Below are 21,708 nucleotides of genomic sequence, written 5' to 3'. Positions count from 1 at the left end.
CCCGCTGCGGCCGGCGCCGAGCCCCGGGGGCGGTGGAGCTTCTCCCCCTGCGGCCGGGGGCGGTCCGGCCCGGCGCTTCCTGGTCGGGCAGGGCGGGCGGCACGCCGTGCCGGGGGCGAGGCCCGGCGGCCGCGGGGCTGCTCGGGAGCCCCGGCCTCTCCGTGCGGCTTGCGGAGCCGGGCTGGTGCCCCCACCCGGCTGGCGTCCCCGGGGCGGCGGAAGGGGTGTCCGTAGGAAGTGCTGCGGCGGCCGTCGCCGGGGGGAGCGGGCGGCGCGGTGTCGAGCCTGCCTGTCCCCGGGTCTCTGCCGGGGGCGGTCCTGGCGGCTCCGCGGCCGTCCCTGGGCCGGGGAGTGCTGTCTCCGGGCAGCCCTCCCTCGGCCGTGGAGGGCCTGCGCCCCCAGAGCGGTCCGGGGCGCGGGGACCGAGCTCCGGCCCTGGGAGGGCGGCTGCTCTGCGGCGGGGACCGCCGCCCGGGTGCATGTCGGTGCAGGACTCCCGGAGGGGTTAGCTTACTGGCCTCTTAACAGGATGGAAGCTCAGTTTGTACTGCCTTCCTAGGATTTTTAATTATTATTATTTTAATGATTTTTCTGAAGAGGTCTTGATGCTCCCCTGCCTTCTTCCGTAGCTTTGCAGTCAGTATAAAGTCTTTGACATGTTTCAGAGTGGGATGTGCTTCACAGTGTCCACAGTGAAGTTAATGTACTTCTTCCGTGCGTACATATTTGAACTTGTTCGGCGGTAGAATGTCCATAGGCTCAAAATCACTCTTTCAAAGACTGGGAGCGGCATAAAGGTATTACAAGCATGCATCTCCTTCTTCACGATATATCATGGACCTCAGTTTCTTGCAGAAAATAGTGTTCTGATGTGGTACTTACCTTGGTCATCTCCATTTGGAGAGCTGCAGCAACATACTTCAGAGATAACTGCAGTTTGAGTTACAGGTGTGTAGACACCTAGTGGGGAGAAGAGTCAGTCTCCGAGCAGATTCCCCGCTTACGCTTCAATTCTCATTATTTCAGTGCCTCCCTAAGTAGTCTGCTCTTCTGTTGATGAAGCTCATAATTGCAGTGGAAGGGAAGTTCGTGTTAGGCACTGTTTCCCTAGGGATTTTTGGAATGAGTATGAGAGATGGCAGTATGAGGAAATATGGTTATTAAATGTGTTAATATAAAGGTGGAGAAAGTCTTTGCTGTCTTGTATAGGGGTGCTGTATCAGTAACACACACGCAACTCTCTGGTTGGGCTGGTAGTAACGTGGGTTCGCGGAGTAAAGTTTTTGTTCTCAGTCACCAAAGGAATGCTAGCTAGTGTGGGAGGAAATGCTTGGGTACCAAGTGGTGTGGGAGCCAGACATCATTTTTAACAGGGGGAGAAGGGGGGCGTGGAGGGGAAGCTTTCATATTCTCTTCCTTTACCACTTAACTTTACAAGAATCTCTTGCATCTTTCTGTTGAATTTTAAATTTTGTAACTGTTGAAATGCTCAACATAAACCATTCTGCTGAGAGACCAGAATTCTGCCTGAACTCAGGAATCTTTCATTGGGATCAAGCTCTTAGACAGTAAATAAAAAACAAATGAGCGTTTGATTCTTTTACAATACTTCTTCCTCCTTTTCCATTCCACCCGCCAAATGGAAATCCAGTAATACATCATTTCAAATATAACAATGTTTCTTGCCTAATGTGTTTGGTTTGTTTTTTTCCTTCTACTTAAGATGGTCTCCAAGCTATTTATTTTAAGACTAATCAGCTTAAGTCAGTTTGAGTCAAAATACCTGAGTGTAGAGACCATGTAACTTCACTTGGAGTAAAGGGTATTTGTTTATACAGGATCGTAACAGAGCAGTAAGTAAAGAACTGTCAAAGAGGGCTCTTTGGAGACGCTGCAGTTTTACCGGACTGGTGTGCAGAACCGGTATCTGTCCCTACATTAGGGCTGTCTAATGTAGGACTACCTACATTGGAGTCTGAGTCTTCCTCCATCCCCAAACCTGACAGATAATGAGAGTAGAAAAAGGCATAAATCCAAGAAATTCAGCGCAGCTCACCCACAGGAGTGCCTCCAGGTACATGAACCGTGGATCAGTCAGGAGATGGGATGCTGGGCGCCCTGTATCAAGGCCAGTGCTGAGGAGTGAGTATAAACCGGTACTGCAGCTCTGAGCCTCGGGGAAACTGGATTTAGGGAAATTTTGCTACCATAACTGCACTGAATTGTTCTAACATGCAAGTAAATCAGACCTTTTGTCCTATCTGATTCAGGTTTTGAGTTTTTAAAATAGCTTAAAAACTGTCATAAGCAGTTTTTATGTTATTACATTTCCAGTTCTGTATTGTCAGACCAAGTGTAAGAGACACAAGTACTCATTTTAAATATCTGGCCATAAAGTTGCTATGATACATTTGATAATAAAAGATCAGAGGAGTAGGTCAAGTCAGTTAAATTATGCAATGTTTAGAAGACTTATTCGTTGACTGCCAAAATGCCCGTAGGCAGTAGGAGCAAAATGAGTAGTTGTAGCACAGCACTTGTTGAACCCTTCTTAAAAAGAAAATAAATATTTCAGAGTATTTAATATAGTCGAAGTGGTAATTTTCTAGCAGGTTTTGCTGTGCATAGTTGGTTTTGATTGCAAACATTTAGATTAGCTCCAACACTTAGATCTAAGGTGTGTAAGTGCATTTTGTTCCCTTGCTATATGAAGTGGGAGGAACCCGTGCTTTTGAAAAGGCTTCTGTACAATTTAATTGATACTTGTGCTTTAGATTTTTATTTCCTTTTTTTTTTTCTCTAGTTCTTGTCTGTACGCTTTCCTCTGGTAGAAGAGGCAAAATGAAATATCAGTGAAACTCTTTTCACATTAATTGTGAAGTCTGTGATGTTTGGTAGTGTGAGCTAAGCAGCATAGTTTGGTTTTTCAGAAGTGGCTGCAGAAATTTCTCATTAAAATTTTGGTGGGAGCTGGATGCCTTATCCACGTGGATAGATTTGCAAGTTATTAAAATAAATACTTGTGTGTAGGCTTTTTGAAATGAGAAGTCTAATTCAGGCTCAGGTAATTCTTTCCTACAGCAAAAACTGGTTGCAAGGGATGGTAAGGAAGTTCTTCGAGAACTTACAAGATTTTCTTCTGTTCTGTTACAAGAGATGTTGCGCAATAAGCTGTAGGGAATTATATTTAGACCTGATGGACTGAAGAGGAGCCGCATACAAATTAGGGATCAGGGTCACTCACTGGCAAAGGAAGCCCATATACATTCTTATAAACACTTTTTAGCTTGTCAGTTAGTCATGTTCCAGGGCCTTGATGACTGAGGCATTAGAGAAAATGGTGTGGAAAAGAGCTGTCAGAGGTTCCCTGTTGCAGCCCTGTCTACTGGTGTCTCTTTGCAATGTAAAAGGGAGCGTTTCTCAAAAAAATAATCTTTCTATACACTAAGTACATAGTACACAGACAATATTTTACCTACTTGTATTATATAGCCCCCTCGGGTCTTTTATTCAGCTATAGTTTAGGAGTTTCAATGCAACTTTGAGTAGTTAGCACTTTCTGGTTCCCAGTATAGCATTTCAAATTATGATTGGGCTTGTCTTTTTAAGTAGATGAAAATGAGTAACAGTTGAAATCTTTAGAAAACTTTCACTGTTCTATATGTCTTTAAGCTACTGTTTTCTAAATTGATTTCTTTTTAGTCATATTTTTCCTTTTTACTTTATGTTTGGGCAACCTTGAGTCAAATGTTCAGGCCTGTATTCTCTTGCCTTTAGCGTAATTTAAGCATACACCCTGATACTTTCCTCCTGCTAGTGCTGCTTAGGTGGTCTGGGTGTGCCTGTTTCAGTTGCTGATTGTTTTTCTAGTATTATACCATAAACACATTAAAAAACATCTGGAAGAGGGGGATTGGGGAAGCCCCTCTTTTTAAGAAAACAGAAATATGGTACTCATCAAGTGAAAGCATTTTGGACTTTTTGGTTCTCCTACAGATTATGAAAAAAACCCTCCCTCCCGATAGGTTTTTGGAATATAGGCTTTGGGCTGGGGATTGTTGCCCATCCTCACCTTCTGCATAAACAGCAGGAGTTTGAATACCCCAGTGGTGAGCATCAGCACTTACTTGCTTATTACAGCGAGCTCCTCCTCTGTCCCGGCAGACCTCTTGTGGAGAAGGGTTGTGGCCATGTGTCTTCAGGGAGATAATATATAAAATCTTGCTGCCAGGTTAGATATTGCACTACAGGGATAGCTCCAGGGCATAGCCCTCTCGCTCTGAGACTTAAGTAGCCATAAGCCACAGAGGAGGAAGCATGCCTCATACTGCAGAGGTGCAGATTTGGTTCAAGTACTAAGACATACATCTTTTATAAAAACACAAGCGTTAGCTGACAGATTTTTTTGTGAGGTCGCTTTATTTTGTTATTTAGGGCGCTTTTGTGGGATACAACTTCTGCCAGGGTTGCAGAACTCTTAAGTCATAAGTGGGATCCCAAGTTCAGAATCATCAAGAGAATTTGAAATGATCTCACCAGTTTTCTCTTCTCTTTCCAGGAAGAGCATGTGTGCAGAGTTCGGTGGCAGAATATTTAAGGTACGTGGGCAATCTGTGGCAAGTCCATCTGAAGAAGGTGTGACGGGCTATAAGAATCAGCTGAACTTGAGTATGGAGACCCAGAAGTGCCAGCAAGCTCAGAAAAGGAACTAATTGGCAGAATATTGCTAGACATAGAAGAAGTGGAACGCATACTTCTGCAACAATCATTGACTCAGAATAAATATCAGTAAAAACATCAGCAGTGAAATGACAGATCCTGGTGCTTTTTGATTCTCTGGTGGATTTTATTATTTAGACATTGCTATTGACATTTTTATTATCCCGTTTAATACATCTTGAATCTCTCTGTACATAAAAATATAACTGGACAATTACATTTTGATACTGTTTAATAACACTTTTGAATGTTAAATCGTTTGCCAAGATGAGTGCTGAAGGATATCAATACAGAGCTTTATATGACTACAAAAAAGAGCGAGAAGAAGACATTGACTTGCACTTAGGAGATGTATTAACTGTGAATAAAGGTACCTTACTAGCACTTGGATTCAGTGAAGGGGAAGAAGCAAAGCCTGAGGAAATTGGTTGGTTAAATGGCTTTAATGAAACCACAGGAGAGAGGGGGGATTTCCCAGGAACTTACGTAGAGTACATTGGAAGAAAAAAAATATCTCCCCCAACTCCGAAGCCTCGTCCTCCTCGACCCCTTCCTGTAGCACCAAGTCCTGCAAAAGTTGAAGCAGAGAGTGAGCAACAAGGTGAGTACTGTTCTCAGAAGACGTGTGTGTGTGTCTCCCATGTTTTTCAGATATTTTTGTTTCATAGACTTGTCTGACACTACATTTATGTGTATAATACCTGCTGGCCAGCTTTTTTAGAGCATGGCTCATTTCAGTCAATTAGGAATTGTTTCTACTTCATAATATTTAGTTCACATGGTTTGTAATTTCACGTGCTTTGTCTCAGGCACCACAGAGACCAGTAACTTACTGTGAGGTACATCTCAGAAGTTGGAAAACATGCTTATAATTCACAACTGTAAAGACTTAAGTGGAGAATGAACAGAGTAGCATTTATTTTAGGTTTCTGAGAAGCTGGTGGAAGTATTTCCCTCTGTGGTTCATCACATTTAATATTGAGGAACTTCTTGGTGAATCTGAGAGTATGAATTCCAAATAAACAGTATGTTCCTATTATGAATCTCTTGCTAACAGCAAAAAATATGTACTTCGTCATGGAGGTTTACCTGTGGCATTAAAGGTAAGAGCAGATATTTAAAAATCGACAATGGAATGATGATAAAGAGAAATTCAGATTTAACTTTTTTGGGGGTAGGGCATGCAGTAGAAAAAATAGCACTTATATAAACAAAGGAATATATTTCCTTTGTTTAAACATAAGTTGCTTTCTAACTACATTTGCAACAGTATGTTGTGCAGAACTCAGAATTTGATCAGAACTCTTCTGTTAATAGAAGAAAGAAGTCTTCTCTTTTTTAGTTGGAAAGACTTTAGGGTAAAAAAAAAAAAATCAAGTGATTTGTCTCCTTTACCTACTGACATTAAGATATTTGGGTTTTACATATCAACAAGCCATGTCCATCTTAGGATAGATTTTACATTGGTCTTTCACTTCTCAGAGGTCTAGAAGGCTTATATTGCTTCAACATCTAATACTTCTTAAATTCGCAGTGTTTCTAGCTGTAGGAAGTACAAGTTGTAGCATGTGATCCTGATTCTTACAGTGACGCCATAGTCCTGAATAGTATTGTCATCCTCTCCCTCCATAGAAATCTTTGTAGCATCACTTGCAAAGTTGGGTATCAATTTATCAGCTTCCATTCCTGTTATTATAACAGTGCCTATTATAAGTTTATTTTCAGCTGTGCTGATAATCAATGCAGATAAGAATGGAAACATAGAAAATTGCATATGGCAACCAAGTGGAAACCTGGCAGAAGCATTTCTAGGTTGGTGGGTGCTTAATAAAGAGTAAAACTGGACTGTTTGATATAGCAATGTCCTTAAGCACTCAAGAATTGCTTGCAAGTGTATAATGCCCAGGTGTACATTGTTGTTAGAATGAAGGTGGGGGCTGATGGGGGTGTAGTGGCATTTTAAGTTATGTTGTCCCTATTTCTTAAGTCCTCAAACTCTCAGCCTCTAGTCATTAGAGTCTCATGGTTTCTCATTAGATTAATCTGAAAATGGGGTATTTGCTTTTGAAAGAAGACACTATTATTTCTTTGATCGTTCCCTGTATTGGATATTAATATGTGCTGACCAGGTAATATTGACTTTTTTCTTAACCCACCTGAGGAAATGGTTGTCTCCATCATGTGTAACTGCAGAATAAACATGGCTCTTTGGATAGGCACCTCAATGCTGACAGGTCATTTTGAAAGGGTGAGGGTGGAAAGAAAATTTCGTTCTTTACAAGTGCATGCTGTGGTGAAGCAACCAGCATCCCAGGCTTTGATACATTTATTGCTTTGAACTTAAAGTAGTGCTTTGTAACTTGCTTGGTCTCTGTACTCATGCTTGCTTGATGCTCCTGTTCACAGCTCCATGCTGTGAGCTGGCTGCAGTGCTGTGCTGGGAAGTCCTGGTGTTAATCTTGCAGTTTCCAAGCCTGCCCCGGGACCGCGTTTGTAACAGACATTTATGGGAGTTTCAGCTGCTGGGAGTTACTCTAGGAAATTGTGCTGCAGATCTGGGGGGCTCTGCTTAAATGTAGGCTTTTTTGTTTCCTTGGGGTGAGACAGCGCTCCAAGCCTTATTGACTAGATCTCCCCTAAACTGAAGTTTATTGCCTCTAGATAAAGTACTATTTGCATACAATGTGTTTATTTTTAATAGCTTGGGACTGTGGGGATTTGAAACAAGAAAATGTGCTAATTTAACTGGGAATCTTAATCTCAAAGTCTGCATATATGACTCTGCCATGCTGCAAAATGTTTAAAAATCAGCTTGCAATCCATCCTTGTATTTTTCTGATTTAAAAAAAAAAAGCTAAGTTCCAATAACTCCTTTTGAATTAAAGATTTTAAGTTTCATGTAAAAGGCTAGGCACCTTCAGTAATGCCCTAGGATCAGGGATTAGACTCCCCTCAGCAGAATTAGGGGAAACACTGAAATTTGAATGAGCTCCAAATAGCTCAAGAGTTGGGTTTAATTGCTTTTAAAATAATGTATATTTAATTAAGAAATTAAAGAAAATAAATGGTCTCTTTACGGATCTTTGTGCTGTAAAGAACTAAGGCAGAGAGCGCTTTAAATCTTAGAAACAAATTTGGGAAATGTTGCACTGAAAGTATTATAAAAAACAAATTGAAGGTGAAATTTTTAAGTGAGTAGAATGATACAAAAATGAAACCAGAGGTGCAGGTGGAAGTACAGTTCAAATAAAGAATAGTGTAGCAATGTATGTTTGACTTTCAGGTGGCTTCACTGGTTTTGTATATAAATATGGTGCAGGGAATAGCAGAGTTAATACTGTCCAGCAGCCAATATAATGGGCAGTGGGCCAGAAGATTCTTCCCAGGATGGTACTTCTCTCTACACCCCTAGAGTGTATTTCAAGTAAATTAATGCGTGGTATGAAACTTGCTTGACCAAAAACAGTCAAGTTTACATTTTTACTACTTGATGATTTGAAACTGGTGTGGATCAAAATGACAAATTAATGGGGAACTGGAATCAGACTTCTTAAATGTACCTCAGTTATTTGTAATCCATATACTTTTTTCATTCTGTGAAGAGTCAGTTCTGTTATGTACCCCTGTTGTGTGAATATGTTGAATAAGAATATCAGAAACTTAATTGGAGATTTTAAAAAGCATATATATAATCATATGAGTTCTTTAAATTTTACCACATACATAGATTTTTTTTTAAGAAGATACTTTCTAATCATTTCAATACTCTTTAATACTTAATTATTTATTCTGAATGGTTTTTTCCCCCTGTTAAGCTTGATCACTTGTTCATGAATGTCCAGATTGTTTTGTATTAGATCAAAATTGCAATATTTAGGCACAATACTGCCAGTATTCACAATGCTGTGGTACTCATACACAAATAATCATAGACATCTGAACAGACTTTGCAGTCAATGAGGCTAGTAACATGGGCAGAGTTGCTCATCAGGCCAGTGTCTTACGCAATCACAGTCTTACTTATAAATAGGGAGCTCTTTAAATATTAAAAGCCAATCTGAAAACAAATAAAACTGCTGGTGGTCTCAAATTCTGTTAAAGCATTCGTTTATTTATTACAACACTTAGGTCAAATCTTTCCCCAGATTTTTATTTTATCCATGACCCATTTAAATTTCTGGAACCATTGGTCAAGACCAGAACTGGGGCTCCTTGACTGAAATTTTAGCACTGTTGCATTTTGCATGTCTTTCCCTTACCTTTGTCACTAAAGAAGTAGATTTAGTCTGAGTTTGTGGAGCTTTTTTTTTTAATTGCATTTGAAAAGATATGAAAATAAAGGGGATACAAGAGCCCCAGGAAGTCTCTAGCACCCTTCAGTTTCAGGCCTGATGCAAGTCAGAGCTATGGCAAGGCAGATGTAATTCCTCTTGCTGGCATGAGGCTTTCACTGGCCCAAGCTGCCTTTTCCCGAGGTTTCTTCTCCCACCAGGCAAGGGTGACTGGCTGCTGCTGGAGGGATCAAGGCACCTGCAACAGTGGAGACCCAGCATAAGGTCATCTTTATGCCCTCCACTAGACATCTGAAGTTTATGTGAAGCAGTAAAGATTTTATATGAGTTTTTTTTTTTCTTGAAATGCTTTCTTTTTTAAATTGGAGCTACATAGGGCTGGTTCCTCTCACTTAGCCCTATCTCACCCAACTCTTTGAAAATGAAAAGTGCATAAGCTGTTCTGAGTCCAGCTGAGTTTTGTGAACTTTGATTCAGCTCATCTGATACAGCTGTATACTTTCAGAGTTGGTTCATACAGTATTGTTTCTTTACCTGGTTTGTGAAGGCTGATCTTAAGCAGACTTTGGAGCATAAAGCTTTGATTGATCAACAGAAATACTTTCAGATTTAACTTGGAATGCTGAATTCCCACTTTGAAATGAAGGTCAGGTTGCAGAAGGGCAGACCAGAACTTTATATGAGTATTTTGTCTGTTTTGATGTTTTGGAGTTTCCTGTGTAACATAAAAGGGTGGTGTATGTTGACAGTTCGTACCATTTCAGCTAGTTTAGAGCCTAAAAATAATCTGAAGTTCTTCCTTCTTGTGATGAAACTGTAACATAGATTTCTTTTTTTTTTAAAAAAAACACCACCACCTCTCTCTACACTTTTCTCCTGGAACAGATACAGATCATCAAATTAGACGAAGATAATGACACGGAACATTTGGAAACTCTTTCCTTTCAGAGACCAGGTTATGCAATGTCTGACAAAGATCCAAACTGACGGAGAGCATAAAACTCTTGCATGCTTGAACTGAATATGCTTTAATTTTGCTATAAAGCCAGCAGAGCAATTGCGTTTCTGAAAATTATTTACATTTGTAAATTAGGACACGTAAGAGTGAGTGGAATGTAGCGAGCCTGGAGCCTCCGTTGGGAAGAAAACAGTCATCATCTCTCCTGATTTAGGCAAATGGAAAAAGGAAATTATGGGGTGAAGTGATGAGTCACTATCTCATTTGGTAAATGGATTTGCCATTCAAGCCGAAGCCCTTGGATTCATTCTAAAAAGCCCAGATTGAGCATAAGCCTTTGTCCTGCTGCAGTAGTCAGAGCTGCCCCGCAGTCATGAACTTCACAAGTTGGTTGCTTTTGACTTGCACTGAGAAATGGGGCAGGTTCATGCCAGAGAGCCTTGCCAGCTACTTGTGGTAACGTTTCTTAGTGTAGAAGGCAAATTTCTAGCTGCCAGATGAGCGCATGCATCTGAAAACAGAGCTTTTGCCACCTGCTTTATCGCTAATGAAAACAAAGATTTTGCAAGCTGCATTAAAGTGTGGCAGAGAATTTTTTTCACGGGGATAAAATCAGGGTGATAGTAACTAAAAAAGCCTTTGTAAGCACCACAGAGCGCACAGGGATATGCTTGCAAGTATTAGCACAAATTGACTTTAAGAGTGGACCTGGGCAAGTTCACGGTTGATGCGTGGCTCCACCTGCTGGTAGAGGGGGAAGGAAGCAAGAGGAAAGAAGGAGGTTCAAAACCAGTATCTTCCATGTTGTGTTTTAGTCGTCACAGGATAAAAGTGAGAGAGAGCTTTTGAGAAGAGTATTTTAATTGACCAATTGATATTTCTGGGAAAAATATATTACTTGGGGCACACAGAACCCCCTTTTGATCCTCAAAGATTACCTCAGTCATGAAAAGGGTTGGGTGGCTGAAATGCATCTTTTTTCCCCAGCTGTATCAATTAGTCTAAAAAAATACTGCCTTTTGTTACACATTTTGCTTTAAGAAAGAATAAGACACTCCTGTTTTGATGCTATAAGAAATATTTGTCTGTTTTGTATCACACCAATTTTAGTATGCCTTTCTACAGTTACAATAGTGGCATTATGTTGAGTGACTTTACTTACCTTTCTTTAGTCTTCTGTAATACTGTCAGTCTGTTAATACCTCCTGCTGACATGAATGCTCCTGGGGCAGATTTAAAACAAGGCAAGGGTGAAGTAGCCTGCTCCTTTCCCTCGGAATCATCTTGATCTGTTCCTGTAGCTGTGATCCAGGAACATCTGAAAAAAACACTGGTTAGCAAATAGTTCTTACTTAGGCTTGCATATGATAACATCAGTTTGTGAGTTTCAGCACATGGTGCTAAGTATTTGCCAAGAATGGATCATTCTGCACCCTGAGCAAATAACCGTGCCCATTTAAATAGTTGTGTGATGCCATATATGCTTCCAGATTTTCTTGTGTGAAAGAACACAGGTGTTGTAACTGCAGCTGGCTGAGCGCTCTTTCACATCTGCGTCTTGCTCCAAAGCTGCTTTCCGTGATGAACATCCATGAAATCAATCTGAAGGCTAGAATAGAAAGGACTGCTTTATTTTCATAGCTGAGAATGACAAGGGGAATTACAGAATTTTAAAGAAATATTTATTTTAATTGGAGAAGGATTTTAAGTCCTGAAAATACTTTGGTGAGAATCTAGGTACTTAGGAGAACTTAAAGAGAGTTTTTGGCTTTAAAAAAAAAAGCAGTAACTGTGGTTAATACTTGCTAACTTCCGTTCATGCTTTCAGCAAAATATATGTCTAAAATACAATCCTAGAAGAGATGGGGTTTTTTTCTTTTCTTTTTTGTTATGTATTACATTTCTTGCACTCTGTTATAGAAGTGCCTGCATCCTTGGACATTGCCTGAAGTCTTTTGGTAAAGTGTTAGCAGGTGTAACTTCTTGTACTAACTTGACTGCTTTTTGTTCAGTCTTTTATGAATGCTGTATGCAGCAGTCCACAAGAATAGCACCCAAACACTATTCTTTATTTTCACATATTGACCTACTTTTTAAAACAGTTTGCATGTAAGACAGCATTTAAAAATATTACTTAAGCTGACAGCTTTTCAGGTAATGAGGATCTATAATCAAAGTCCTCAGGACAGAGTTTCAAAAACATGCTACTGCCCTGAGCTAGGAAAAGATGTAATTGCATATGGTTTCTACATTTTTAAAGTATCTTTTAAGACAATCTTCTACTTCAAAACTACTATGTAAACTATGGCATGAATGAAGAAAAAGGTCTTTAACAGTTCAGTTAGCTGTCAGACAATTTGCTTGTATAATCCACTGGATCTGTTTATATGCGCTTGGCATCATTTGCTGTGTTAGAGCATTTCCCAGAGGTTAATGTCTAAGATAGTTTCTTCACTAGAGATTGTGGATGTTGAGGGCAAGAAGTGAGATCTACCCTTGGCAGGTCTGAACATGCCAGTTTCCATCTGTGCTGGCAGATCACTTGATGGTGTCTGGGATGGGAAGATGGTCCTGCAGAAGGCAGACCTACTGCAGGAAGAGCAGTTATTTCTGATCCACTCAGCTTCCAGAAGCTCTTGAGCAGCTATTGTATTTTTCAGTAAATAAGCAAGGTGTAGACGAGGCTGATTTTCTCTGGTTTCTTTGCCTTTTTTTTTTTTTTTTAAATTGAACCTCTGTAGGTTCGAAAACCAGACAAAGTTAACTCTGCTTTCCTTAACGTTTTGATGCTTCCTTCTAAAAAACATGCACACTTAAAAACGTAAAGATACTGGCCAAAAGTCAAACTACTCCACTTAAACACTTCAGATTGGTGTAATTCAAGGAGTCTCTTCCTTGCTCTTTCTCCTGTGTGGGATGAAATTTTTTGGATGCAGCATGTCCGAGCACTCCTGTGCCATAGCCTCCTGCTCACCTGCTGGGAAGGAAGGGAGAGTAGGACAAGCTGAGATCCGTAGTCTGAGGAGGGAATACATTTCCCAGGAGGCATGGCTGCACTAGTTCCGTATGTCTTGTTTACAGATATAACGGTGGAATTTATTTGTTGGAGTTAGGAGAGGAAACTTTAGTGCTGTCACCGATTTCTTCCTAGATCTCCTCATCCCACTTGGACAAGATTGGTAGGTAGCAGGTAAGCGTGGAGGGTTATTCCTGGTGAAGAAACTTTTAAATGGCATGAGACACTGCAGACCCATGTTTCAAAGCATCTTACGGCATCTCCAGCAGCCTGTCTCAAAGGGAAGGCTTTTAGTTTGTGAGGTTAACTTTTAATTTCCAAGCCCTCTTCCTATCCTGTGTTTGGCTGGAGGTAGACCAAAGCCCTTAAATTAGGGAATTAATGAAAGAAGCCACTAATTATGCGCAGTGGTAGATAAGGCTGCACAGCTGTGTCTGGTTTCATTATCTTTCTATCCAGGAACATTCCAGAAATAAGCCGTTAAGGGCAAAGATTTGTAGTCCTTTTCCTACTTGCACATGGTGTTCAACCCTGTGACCACACATTCCAGTCCTGTATTACTAATTCACAATTTTTCATGTGCTGCGCTTGGATGGAGATGCGAAAACGTCTGTTTTGTTTATGAACTTAGCCTTGAATTGTCTTCTTGCTGAGACACAGCTGCTTGGTGGCACAGGTGAGGAGCAACAGAGGCCATGGCAAAGCTCTCTGTCATTTTCTGCTTTCCTGGTGCACACTCGAGGGGCATTGTCCAGCCACGGTCTGCAAAAGACTGTCAGGCTCCAAGGCACCGTGGGGTGCAGCAAGGTGTGATCTGCTCCCATGGTCTTCCCATCTCCACTGATGCATGGGTCTTCTGTGAGGGGTTGACACTCTTTGAGAACTCCTCTAGGATGCTATTGGCTGACCAGACTTTGTGCCTCTTGCTGTAATACAGTCTTTCATTCTTCATTTGATATTTATTGCACTGTTTGCAATATAGCCATTCCCTTGAGAGAAACATCAGAAAGTGTCATCCCTTGACATTTTGAAGCGAGTTATTTTGGGTACTTCAGAGTCGAATCTGTACAGATGTTTGAGTATAATTCAGAATATATTCTTGCCAGTCCAAATCTACTCCATTGTTCTGAAGCCAGAATAGCGTAGCTAGCCGTTAGCCTACATAAGCAATTTTCTTACGGAGAGAAAGATTTAGGGAGGCCTTTTGTTCCAGTGCAAGCCAGTTCTGAGAATAAAGGGGGTTTTTTTGTGGTCCTTGCAATCTGGTCTGGTCAGTAGAGAAAATGTTAAGGAACGTATATTCAAAACAGCAAGTAGCAAAAACTTCATCTCAAATATCTGGAAATAAAGGACCTCTGTTCACTCAGTGAGGGGTCCTCAAGGCCACAGAGGGATGAATGTTCGAATTCTCTTTGCTCTGCTGTATTTATGATTTATTACCATTGGCTGAAAGATTAGCGTGCATTCCCCACCGCTTTCATGTTTTTCTAACTTCCTCTTGGGTCAAACTTAGTGCTGACAACTCCAAAACCCTTCTGGTAGTCTGTGTAAGCTGCAGCCCCCTATGTGAAATGAGAAATTTTCACAATCCCATTATTATCAGGACACCTTTTGGGTTTATATTAAATCACTGGTTTAACAATGTTTACTACAGAGCGACTAGCATGAAATGTCGCTTCTTTTGAGCTGCCTTTTGGCTTTTGGGAGAATTCTGTCTGCTAGAGGAACATTTGGCACTTGTCTGTTGTGTGTAATACTAATCATTGCTTTGGACTAATCTCGTAGTGATAGTTAAGAGTCTTTTACATCTTCGATATTAAAACTTACACTGAAAAGGATAGTGGTCTGTGGGTGCCTTCCCCAGCAGATTTAAGATGCAGGACTGAGTTGCATGTGCAGTTTAGCAAAAAAAGGGGAAGACAGTTACCAACTGTTATGCTTTTTCTCCAGATGTTTCCTCTAAGACAAATATCTAGGGTTTTATTATGACACAGTAAGAACACACCAATCAGATGAGCATGGTTGGCGTTTTTTTTTTTGTTTTTCATTATCTGTTTCATCTAAATAGCCAGTCAATCAAATACTGTGGTAAATTGTCTGGTAGTTTAGATGGAACATGCCCATGCTTGTTAATGTGAGCTACTCTCTTCTAAACAGAGTATTAAAATGCTTTATTCAAAATCCATTTGGATGCAAACTAAAAATAAGATTATTTTGAAGTACTGATGTTCTTGAAAATATTATATATGGTTGAGTTTGTTTTGTTTACTTAAAAGACTTGTTCATACAAGAAGCAGCAGGCTCCTATTCTACTTACCCTTAAATTGGTGGCAAAACCCATTTTGACTTCAGAAGGAACAGGATCAGACCTATAGTCAAGGTTTAGCAGCATTGGGACAAATCCTACAGTTCTTACACTCACTTCTCTCAGGCAAAATTCACATTGCCTTTAGGGTTTGGAGCACAAATGCTAGCTCTGTTTTGAAGATTGCAGTATTCCAGATTGCATGTAATATGAATGTGCATGAAATACTACACGATAAATGCTGATGTAAAGAACAGTGTCTGGCTGTCCTTTCACAGATTTCGAAGACGCGGAAGGGAAACACTGTTACGATTATCTCTTCTGAGATCCTGTGCTAATGCAGGGCATGGAATTTCACTCAGTAATTCCTGTATCGAGCTCATAACTTCTAGATAGATTTAAAGCATGTTCCTAATTAGTCCAAACTTCTCCCTTTAGTACATGCTTAATGTAGATGACTTAACTTTTTAGCCATTTGTATGTCCATTATATAGTAAGAATTACAAATTTAGTAGTAGAAATGTCTTCATTTGGGGGACATGCACACATTTAATTATATTTGGTGATGACAGTACAGAGGTTATTTTCCCCAAGTTATTTTCTTCCATTGTATTCAGGACTCTTCATTAATGCATATGAAAAATTTACTCCATGCTGCTAGATATTTTGGCAAGGCTGGTTTTTTTCTTAGGGCTGCCTGTTTGGGTAACTAGTGAGATGGTGACAAGGGTTTCTTATAATTGAGGAAATTATATAGTGACAGTTTTAATTGTATATTCTGTTATTGTAACAAGTTAGTACATTTATGATAAATACAGAGTTTTGTTACCTTGATGCATGTGCATATATACAGTGAATTACACAGTATAGTAGGAGAACATTGTTAAAATTGCAAAACTATGCATCTAAAACTTGTGTTTGTACATGTAATTACACCTTCTTGTAGTGTATGCCATCTGATACAGTTTTTAATTACACAGTCGCCTGACCCCTTTTCTCACTGATGTTCTCACTTTGTTCATTGTCGAGGTCTTCACTGAATGAGAATTGCTTCATTCTGGTTGTTCAGTTTGTGGTCTTAAGCCACCTTTTCTTCATAGCCTCCAGGCTCCTCTCTGGAAACAGGTTTCTTCATTGCCTCTTCTGCTCTTTCCAGTGATGTGGCTGATAACAGCTTCATAGAGCTTCATATTCACAAATATTAAGTCATCTTCAGGACACTGTTGTGAGCAAAGGTGGTATCATGGTTCCTGTGAGGAATGAGGTAGTCCAAAACAACAATTAAAAAAAAACAACTACTGTTTTAAGACAGTTTGAGGTTAATCTCTTTGTAATAGGAAGGTCATGTGGAAAGACACTTCAAAAAGCTGAATCTGGGAACGGCACTCTTAACGTAAAGAACTCTTAATTCTAATGCTTAAATGTTCATTGAGGTAACTAAAACTAGGAACCAGAACTGCATTAGGTTTGACAGTGTAAGGCTTTATTTGTCACAAGGAGCGAGTTCCATCTGATCACTCCACGGCTGGCTTCAGTTACTGAGTATCTCTGCCTGCATCATCCAGCTTCACCAGTTGGCATCCAAATATAAGCAAAAGAATTATTAGAATGTGAGTGCACAGATTCAGCAGATGTGGTGACATAGTTTAGTGTTGTCTCACTTATTTCCCGATTCTGAGAATTCAAACCTCCAAGTTCTTTGTATGTTGTTGTACATGTAAAGCATGTCTTGCAACAGAAAGATGCATTTCAGAGACATGCATGTTTTAAGCACCTTTTGCTTTACGTTTTTAGGATGCATCACTGTATTGTAGTTGTAATTCACCATGCAGGAATTTTTGCAAATGATGACATTATATAGTAAAATACAATCCTTGAAACCTGATTTTAGTCTTCTAATACCAATCAGTAACTTGCTGACTTGAAAGATGCTTTTGCTACCATTTTTATTCTGCCATGCTGTAAACTGCAACCTTATTTTATCAAGAGGTGTGGCAGTGCAACTTCATCCTAGTGTGACAAGATTTCTTCCTGGATTACTCTGTTGCTAGCATCATACATTAGATTTCTCTTTTGGGAAATACTAGTTTAGAAAGTGGATATCAAGGCGGCTTCAGTGTAAATGATAGGTGAGTAATGGGGGAGGTATGAAAAATACTCTTGATACCTGGGAAGGTTATTCATTAACTTTCCAGATGCACCAGAAATATGGGAAGAGTATTCTGTGGAGGAATCTGTGCTGTCTTGCACCAGACCTCTATGCCAAGTTGAAGAAATTGAAGAATATACTTACTCCATATAGAATCATTAAGGTTGGAAAAGACCTCTAAGATCGTCGAGTCCAAGTTGTTGAAGTTGTCTGCAGACCCTTTGTGTTTTTAGGTTTTTGATATTCCGTGTATTCTAGATACGGATATGGAAATTGCAGGGTCATTGGGTTTGTATGTACAAACAAGACACAGGACTCTGATGTCATTTGATCTTTGAAAACCAAGAGTGTGTGAATGCATGCTCCTATGAAAACCCCGAGTTGCAAAAGTCGTTCGTAGTGGTCTAGAGAGGCATTTGACAGATTATGTGCAAGTACATACATGTGTGTTTCATTATTTGATTGCCTTAGGAGACTGGTGTTTAAGTTGGCAGATCTACTTATTAAAAGCAAAGCTCTTCGGCTGGCAGGATTACAGAATGCCAGAAGGAGAAAGAGACCAAATGCTGAGAGAGAAAAAGAGAGAACGTGTAATGTGCAGAAAGCATGGGGAAGCTATAAAGCCAGCAGGAAAAAGTAGACTTAAATGTGGTTCCAATTTGTTCTATTGGACTCAAGTTGATAGCCATGCAGAAGTAAAAGCATGAAGTTCTCTCATTTCAGTATGAATTTAATGTTTTGGAAAATACAGAGTTTTCTGTCATGTTAAGTATGATTTGGTCGCCTGTTTGCAGCCTGTCAGAAATCTTTAATCCATGCTTATTTTTCTGACTCAAATTAAAAAAAAAACCAAAAAAAAAGCAGCTTGCTTTGAACCTTTACAAAATACTGTCAGACCGTGGCATAAGTGGACATTCTAATAGGCTCTGAAACTTCTTAGTCTTGATTAGCGTGATGCAAGACTAGAGTATTGACTCCCAGTATATGTTAAATTTCTGTATGTAATTTGGTGATATGTAATTTGTAGCTATTTTGGGGAAAAAAAACCAAACCAAACCAAAAACCAGCCCAATCTTTATACATAGTAGTTTAGAGCTAAACTATCTGCAAAGTTCTGGAAGCAGCAGCCAAATAAGTTGAGTATGTGTGTCTAGAGAAGTCTAAACCTGTGGCCTCGCACTTTCTCACTTGAGTTGGGTCCTTTCACAACCTCAGGCAGCGCACATTAGAATATTCATTTGGTCCTTTGCATTATTTATTCCTAGCTGAATGCCGTTAGAATAACCAGCCACCTTGCTCGGTCTCCTAAGACCGGCTCTCAGAGTCTCCAGTTTGAGAGTAAGGTTTGAAATGTGACTGGTGGAAAGCTGACTGATGTAGTGAAACACAAGAAAAAGAGAAGCAGAAGGGCTGGCTCCCCTGAGAGATCAAGAAATATGCTATGTGTAAAAAAACAAACAAACAAACCAAAAAAAAAACCCTTAAAACAAGACCTAGATTTAGATGATTGCTCATACTGATCTCTCTAAAAGAGTCTATTAGTGGCGCATTTACCATGAAGTATTAGAACCCTTTGGGAGGTGGATTAGGTACCTGGTGGTAGCGTAGCAGAGCTTAGGTGATTTACACCAGCTGTCTATAATATAATATATATTATATACTATAATAGTATTTTTGAGGAGCTTTATCTTGTAAAAGCCTCAGTAAAGTTCTCTGAAGATGCCATGGCTGAGCTAATTAGGATACAAGTTTTTCCAGCTTCATGCACAAGTTTGGAGGGGTAAAATTAGGAGAGAGAGGTAGAAAGATGCTTGCTTTGATGTAGCAGGCAGTTCATGTGAACTACACTTAAAAACAGGGAGTCACAAGCCTGTTAGAAAAATCAGGTCGGTTTAAAATTAATGCATTCCTCTTCCTTCTGTTCTCAACAGGGAACTGTTTTTTTGGAAGGATCCTCCATCTGGGAGTCAAGTGAGACATCCTTTCCCTTCTTGGCATGGCCCACATTTAAATAAATAAATAAATTATTTTTAAAAGGTAAAATGAAATGAGAAAAAGGTGTTCCCTTCTGGTAGGTTCAAATAAAGGTAACTCTGGTTCTTTCTTTTGGCAAGATGACTGAGGGAATCCTCTGCAGCACAATAACAAAAAGAGATATGTAAGACTTCCTTTTTTTCCCCTTTTTTTTTAACTCTTCCCCGGTCCCCCCATAGCATAGCAGAAAAACAACCAGGATATACCTAGCCTGTTGACAGAATAGTAGCCAATTCCCAGTCCTTGCTGGCCAGTGTGGAAGAAGGCTTGCTCCTTCCAGCCAGCAGCCTTTCAGCCTCACCTTCACCCATTTCTTAGTGAGTCGCAGCTGGAAGACCTCTTCACATGTTTGGTCACATCTTGTGCAAGTCAGGAATGTATTTTTACGCCTTTATGGCATCCTGTAATCAACATTCTGAAGCAACCAAGTGATTGTAGCTTTAAGCTCTGTTTGTACATATATGGAAATAAAGATAGATGAATGGATATATAGTGCCATTATATTTTCAGGTATGGATGAGTTAGAAGACTAGCTAACTTTCCTGACTAGCTAACTTTCTGGAGCATGATGGTGGAAAAACCGTTTTGGGTTTTTTGTGTGTGTGACCTGTAGAAGCTCTGTACACTTGCAGCACTTAAATATTCAATGGATTAGTATTTCTTGCCATGCTCGTTTATACACTCAGTACTCCTCTAAGTTCAGAGGCAGTCAACTCGAGCATTGATCCTGCTCCCCACGAATTTTCTACAGGGAAGTTGGAGAACGTCCACAGCACGTTCCTCTGTGCTGGAGTAGGCCAGTGTAGGGCAGCTGCCCGGTGACGGAGGCAAGGAAGGGAAGCAGCAGATCAGAGTGGTTCTTGCTCACTTCTTGAGTCTTTGTAGAGGACATAAAAAGAGCTGCTGCCTCTCCGGCTTCTTCCCTGGAAAGCAGCTTTTATTCGATCCACCTGAGTTAAAAATCAGAGGGAACATAGAATCATAAAATCATAGAATAGTTTGGGTTGGAAGGGACCTTTAAAGGTCATTTAGTCCAGCCGCCCTGCTGTGGGCAGGGACATCTTCAACTTGGTCAGGTCGCTCAGAGCCCGTCCAACCTGACCTCGAATGTTTCCAGGGATGGGGCATCTACTACATCTCTGGGCAACCTGTTCCAGTGTTTTACCACCCTCATTGTAAAAAATTTCTTCGTTATATTTAGTCTAAATCTACCTTCTTTCAGTTTAAAACCATTCCCCCTTGTCCTGTCGCAACAGGCCCTGCTAAAAAGTTTGTCCCCATCTTTCTTATAAGCCCCTTTTAAGTACTGATAGGCCGCAATAAGGTCTCCCCGAAGCCTTCTCTTCTCCAGGCTGAATAACCCCAACTCTCTCAGCCTTTCCTCATAGGAGAGGTGTTCCACCCCTCTGATCATTTTTGTGGCCCTCCTCTGGACCCGTTCCAACAGGTCCATGTCCTTCTTGTGCTGAGGACTCCAGAACTGGACGGAGTACTCCAGGTGGGGTCTCACCAGAGCAGAGCAGAGGGGCAGAATCACCTCCCTTGAACCTGCTGGCCACGCTTCTTTTGATGCAGCCCAAGATACGGTTGCCTTCTGGGCTGCGAGCGCACATTGCTGGCTCATGTCCAGCTTTTTGTCCACCAGTACAACATGTTGTCAGTTCTTAACCAGATGCGTATGTTTTTTTAGTTTGCACAGCCCCTCCGCAGTTTAGGCTTTCCAAGACCACTTACAAAATATTTTTTGCAGTTGCTTCAGCCTCTTCTGCTCAGTCTTACTCCTTCACAACATGCTGCTTCTTTTCAAGAGGGACACATTTTTCTTTGTTTTAGACCCCAAGAAACCCTCAGTGTAGGGTTGCATGGAGGTTGCAAAAGGATTTCTTCAAGTTGAAGTGCTTAGACTTATGCTTGGGTTTTCTTAAAGAGAGGCTTTGCCTCTTGCTTTTGGTCTCTTTGCAAATGAATACTCCCAATGCAGACTGAAATCCTGTACCATACCTCCTTACTCTGACTTCAGTTAATCCTTGGTTTGCGGACAGTGATATAAAAACATCGCCAGTTTTTCATGCTAGCACCATCTTTGTTTTACTTGCAATTCTTTTTTTACACTTCCTATAAACAGATTTTGCACTATATGAATTTCTGCAACCTGGTGTGCTAGACAGTACACAAATGAAGGTCTTTGTCCAGTTGCAGTTAGCCAGCCAGTTGAGACCCTGACTGCTTTGTAAA

At 40.5% G+C, this 21,708-nt stretch overlaps 1 protein-coding gene across 5 annotated transcripts in view; it reads left to right on the top strand.

Annotated features, from left to right (window-relative positions):
* The window catches only part of PIK3R1 (phosphoinositide-3-kinase regulatory subunit 1), a 61,301-nt gene that overhangs the window by 437 nt on the left and 39,156 nt on the right, over nt 1–21,708 (top strand). For 3 of the 5 annotated variants that reach the window (XR_012670921.1, XM_075137030.1, XM_075137028.1), the window contains exon 2: nt 4,559–5,320. Coding sequence is in view for 2 of the 5 variants with exons in the window: in XM_075137030.1 (XP_074993131.1) it covers nt 4,987–5,320 (334 nt within the window). In the remaining 3 variants the exon portion in view is untranslated. Of the gene's footprint in view, nt 1–4,558; nt 5,321–5,644; nt 5,823–6,327; nt 6,532–21,708 lie in introns of those variants that run through there. The other 2 variants (XM_075137032.1, XM_075137033.1) reach the window with 2 other exon arrangements.

The sequence above is a fragment of the Calonectris borealis genome, chromosome Z (assembly GCF_964195595.1).
Source record: "Calonectris borealis chromosome Z, bCalBor7.hap1.2, whole genome shotgun sequence".
NCBI classification, from domain to species: domain Eukaryota; kingdom Metazoa; phylum Chordata; class Aves; order Procellariiformes; family Procellariidae; genus Calonectris; species Calonectris borealis.
Note: the sequence above shows the minus strand (reverse complement) of the source record. Positions and strands in the feature narration are given on the sequence as shown.